Source organism: Ptychodera flava, chromosome 3 (genome assembly GCF_041260155.1).
Source record: "Ptychodera flava strain L36383 chromosome 3, AS_Pfla_20210202, whole genome shotgun sequence".
In the NCBI taxonomy this organism is placed as follows: Eukaryota; Metazoa; Hemichordata; class Enteropneusta; family Ptychoderidae; genus Ptychodera; species Ptychodera flava.
In genome coordinates this window covers 33,571,905-33,577,208 of record NC_091930.1, presented here as the reverse complement: position 1 = coordinate 33,577,208, position 5,304 = coordinate 33,571,905, and the positions used below count along the sequence as shown (strand labels likewise).

General features: G+C 37.6%; 1 protein-coding gene across 1 annotated transcript; it reads right to left on the bottom strand.

Moving 5' to 3' along the window:
• Nucleotides 1-1,354: 1,354 nt before the first annotated feature.
• Nucleotides 1,355-5,046, bottom strand: LOC139129222 (hyalin-like). The gene is made up of 5 exons (XM_070694864.1): nt 4,875-5,046; nt 3,673-3,813; nt 3,209-3,442; nt 2,461-2,700; nt 1,355-1,359 (listed from the first exon to the last, which is right to left on the bottom strand). The coding sequence occupies exons 1-5, from the start codon at nt 5,044-5,046 to the stop codon at nt 1,355-1,357; spliced, it is 792 nt and encodes a 263-aa protein (XP_070550965.1).
• Between the last annotated feature and the right edge of the window lie 258 nt (nt 5,047-5,304).

The following is a 5,304-nucleotide window of genomic DNA, read 5'->3' as shown; positions in this document are numbered from 1 at the left end:
TTCAACACCAAAGTGGCCACGGCTACAGCTGAAACTAATTAGTGTAAGCAGTTTTATTGTAGTTCACTGCAGTGGCTTCGCGCTCTATTACTGAAAATGGTTGTATTTCATTCGAAAACTTCTGGGTCTGTCACTATTAATATAACACCAACATCAAAGTGTCAAAGGTCTTTATTGACTCTGTCAAAAAAGGAGCGACAATGTAAAATTACTATGCAATTTTATAGAATTTCTAACCCAACCAAAGTAGGATGTCGTTATATTTTCAAATTTTTTTCGGTTAAAACCCCCACACTTTCTCTGGGACCGATTCCGTAATGTCAGAAAACCCTATCTGGGACCTATCCCGGAGTGCATTTTGGTAAACTAGGAGCCCTTATTTATGGTGGTTAGGTCTCTTAACATACCTGCTACCTTCGACCATTTAACAGTTATTGAAGCTATAGAACAGAGTACTGATCATGCAAGTGGAACATCGAGTGTATATATGTATATTTTCATATCTATACCATATACATACGTACGCACAGATATAAATACAATCACACTACGTATGCACATACATACATGCCTACATAATATACACATTATAAGAGCTAACCTCAAATATCGACACATTCGTCCTGGTTCCATTGAAATCATCAAACTGTGGCATAATAACACCTTCATCCACGTTGCAAAGGAAACAAAGTAAAAAAGTGACTAAATTATAGCATATAGAGGAAGCACTTCACCATAATGACTACCAGCAGTTCTGTAATCATTTGAGTCTGAGTTCAGGAAAGCGGCTGAACGGAATCACGGATAAACATTGTAATTATCAGTATTTTACGAGGATTCAAATTTGCCGCTGACTGCTCCTTGTCAATAGAAATACGGGGTATGTTATACTAGACTCATCAGACAATAATTCTTGTTTGCCTGTTTTCATTAATTGAAGTCAACAGGAAACAAGGTATATCTTGAAAATATTTAAGCTATATCTGATTGCATTAAATCACACATCTTATCATTAGTATTAGTATTAGCCTATTGCTTTAGAAACGCGTAATCTACCTAAAGGTATACAGTCGTCCGAACTTCGCTTAAAGGTCGTATTGGATCAACACGACCAATGAAACACTATATCCAAGGTACAAAGGTGACTGATGAGGGTTAAAACAAGTCTGTCATAATCTTCATCGTATAATTTAAATGTTGCAGCTATGACGATGGGGTGCATCTAGATATTGTGCACAAAATACATTGTTTGTAAACACGAAACTCGCACAGGCGCTGTTCCGACGACGGTTTTCCATTAAGTGTTTATATTTTTGATGAAAACATCATATTTTGATCGATCATAAATATAATCCTAACCTGTAGATCAAAAATTTAGCATATAATTTAATACACTTGAGGTTTTTCCCCGTGTCGGTTAATCTCACCATTGCGAGCAAGATGAAGACGGAGACTAAAGAACTCTGCCCTGCATTACTAAGGATTCTACAAACCGTAACACAGTTTACTGAAAAATTAATTAGTAAGGATTAAATAGATGGGAATGCTTCAATGTCATACAAGTTGTTTCAAGGAGAAATATTGGTATCTCCTGCAGTTCTTGTACTACTTGAACGCGTTTAAATTGAGCATCATTTAGGTAGTTCTCGAGCAAAGATTCGAATCATGGAAAGATCGACAGACATCGTTGTTGACTAACTTCGTGTTATTTTTATCGGTTGACAAATGTTATGTAGGTCATTTTTCCCCACAGTCATGACCTGTGTTTAATTAGTCTAGTTTATCCTCAAGGTCACTGTCCTTCACGCCCTTGAATTCAATTAGTCATGTTTGGAATGTTCTGGAAATTTAATTAGTTTAGTAAGAGATATAATTTTAGAACAGTAATTAACATGTCAATACAAGTTCTAGATTTTTCTTATATGCTCTTATGTAACCACATGAGTATAAAGACGGGGACAGCAGGCTTGCAGTCAGACATTTTGGGATCGTGTCTCTTGCTCGTTACTTCAAGTCTTTGGAAACTCAAACAGTATGAATTTCAAGACCTTGAGACTTTCACTTCCACGCTGGATTTATACTTTGGACTTCGTGCAACTCCAAGCCTGCAAGCCACACGACTGTTCATTCATCTGACTGACTTATACAACTCTGAGACTGGAGCTTTGCCGTTCCAGCTGAGATAAGTAGCCTGTATACTTTTACAGTTTGTATTCTATCCCTTGACTTGGCGATGAGTTTTATTTTCGTAATAAATTACGTTTTATAGGGCAATTGCTGAGTTCACCATTTGTTCGTTTTCTTTCACGTAACACTTATTTTTCGATTAATTATAAGAATGGATGAAGAAGTCAGAATATAGTTCATTTATGTGTACAATTGTGAAAAGTGCTGTAATAAACATGTCCAAGCTATTACTCATCAATATAACTAACAGAACACAACAAAAAACACATTTACCTGTGACTTTCACAGAAAACCAACAGTTAGCAGTATTGCCAGAAGGGTCCTCAGCTACGTAAGACACTGTTGTTACGCCGATGGTAAAGTTACTTCCAGGTTCATGGCTCCCAGTCACACTGACCCTACCGGAATTATCCATGGCGTTCGGGAATGCCCACGTTACTTTGATATTAGGCATGTCTATGTATGTCGTAGTCTCGATGCCAGCTGGACATGTAATGACAGGCTTTCCAGAGTCTGGGAAAGTAGCAAGCGATAAATTCAAAAGTTAAGAGTAGGTAAATGGTAACATCGCTCTCAATCCTATAGACGGGGAAAATATACATTAGAAGGCGTCATCCGTGCGGAATAAATTCATGTTCCTGAGTCGGTTAATCTAAGCAACGCGAGCAAGATGAAGGCAGGGACTAAAGAACGCCTACCATGCATTACTAAGGATTCTACACATCGTAACACGGTATGCGACAAACTAATCAGTAGGGTTTAATAAATTTGAGTGCTTTGATGTCACACAGCTACAGTTCCTGTACTAGCTGTATGGGTTTAAAATTAGCCAATTTAAGTAGTTCTTGTTCAAAGATTTGAACCATGGAAAGATCGATAGACATCGATGTTGACTGATTTCGTGTTATTTTTTCGGTTTGCGTACTTTTGATTAATTAAAAAGTCAGAATGTAGTTCATTTATTTTGTAAACGTGCCGCATCGAAAAATCATCAATGAAACCGAACAAAAAACAAATGTACCTGTGACTCTCACGGAAAACGAGCAGTTAGCAATATTGCCAGAAGGATCCTCAGCTACGTAAGACACTGTTGTGACGCCGATGGTAAAGTTACTTCCAGGTTCATGGCTCCCAGTCACATTCACACTGCCAGAGTTGTCCATGGCGTTTGGGATTGACCACGTTACTTGGATATCAGACATGTGTGTCGAAGTCTCGATACCAGGTGGACATGAAATTGCAGGTTTTCCAGAGTCTGAGAAAATAGGAAGCGATAAAATACAAAGTTGAGAATAGGTAAATAGCACTATCGCTGTCACTTCCATAAAAGGGAAAAAAACGCACATAAAAGGCGTCATCCTTGTGGAATAAACGACTGTCTGGATAAACGTACCTCTTACGGTAATAGAAAATTCACAGCTAGCCATGTTGCCATAGGATCCTCAGCTTCATAAGACACGTTTGTAACTCCTAGGGTGAAGCTACTTCCTGGTTCTCGGTTTCCAGATACACGGGCGGTACCAGAATTGTCCGTGGCAGTTGGTAATAACCAGGTTACTTGCATAGTATATGTGTCTGAATCCGTTTCGATGCTTGGTGGACATGTGAGAATAGGTTTCTCTGAATCTGACATAAAGAAAGACGAATGATATCATATACAAAGCGAGAAAATGTTCAGGTGGTTGTTTTGGAATGAAACCCTTATCGATTACCATAATTAATTTACTTCAATCATAAAAAGTGCGAGTTGCTTGCAATTATGCTGCATTCCAATGAAATTCAGTTTCATTTCACATCCAACCCCGATTGTCTAACGAGGAAACACTTTATAATCCCTGCTGTTCGAAGTTAATAAACAATAAATTGCTTTAAGCATGGACGGTAAAGATGAAAGCTTATTTTAGCCTTGATATGACATTATAGAGACACACCTTCAGTCGTCATTCTCACATACAAATAATTAATAGACAGAGAAAGATAGACACAGTATTACTTTAAATGATACAGAGTCAACACAAGAAAGTTAAGAGTGACATAACTTCCCGTCCAAAATTGATGCCAGGTAATTTGATAGGAGTGAGAAAAACTTGAGGCTTAGTTGAAACCACTAATTACTAATGTGTAGGAATATTAATTGCATTGATCTACCAGCTTATATTATTGACCCGAAAAGCATTTAAATTGACAGATAGGGCTCTCCCTGATTTATGCTTGGCTTACAAGTTCCCGATACAGAAGCTAGTGCAGTTATAACACTCAAAAAAATCACCACATGCTCAAGCGAAGCGAACGAGTATAATGTTAACTAGCCTTTCAGAGCATATTTCACTCTCGTCAAGAAAGTGGCTACCCGAATTTTGCCCAAGCGCTAGTTTATAGAAAATGATTCTTATAGTAATTATTGCAAAACACCAAATTATAAATTATCTATATCAAAAGCAAAAATACTTGATAAATCTATTTCGTTTGTTTTAATTGTCATAGATAATTGCGAGTTATTTCTAAATAGTACCGCTTTCATTGTAATAAACGTTATTTTGTGCTTAGTAATAAAATTGACGCTCTCATTGCACTTCGTGGTCACTTTGTCAATTTCGAGATTTTACAGTATCCATAGATAATTTTTCTCAGACATGATCAGACATGTACAACTAAGTGAGATTTAGAAAAAAAGTACTGAACCATACCTTGCACGATGCCCGTCGTCATACCAAGAAGCCATGATGATGTGGGTCCTGCGGCATTCTTCAAAAAACAACCAACGGGCCATACGTACACCCAAGCTTTACACCCAAACGTTGCCAGGCAAGTTGCACAGCAGTCATTATTAGACGATGGTGATAGCGGATTGCCAGCCATATTTTTTGCAACGATATTGGTATCTTTCTTTATGGTACATAAAGACAGGTCTGCATCTATGTAAATACAGTCAGAGTTACAAAGTTAAAACGTTACTCGCCCGCTCGCTCACTGGCTGTCTCACTCACTCTCTCACTCATTTATTGACAAAATTTATTGACAAAATGATTCAGTCAAATCAGACAAAAAAAGTAGAATGTTGACAGACGTTTGCAACTGTTGTGTACTTTTCAAAGAAAATTCTCTCGTTAACTTTCC

Excerpts from the sequence above, each read along its gene's own strand:
- LOC139129222 (XM_070694864.1), bottom strand. The coding sequence starts at position 5,046 with ATGGCTGGCAATCCGCTATCACCATCGTCTAATAATGACTGCTGTGCA. Across the intron at positions 3,814-4,874 it reads GACGACGGGCATCGTGCAAG|ATTCAGAGAAACCTATTCTC; the intron begins GTATGGTTCAGT and ends TCTTTATGTCAG. Across the intron at positions 2,701-3,208 it reads GTTTTCCGTGAGAGTCACAG|ACTCTGGAAAGCCTGTCATT; the intron begins GTACATTTGTTT and ends CTACTTTCCCAG.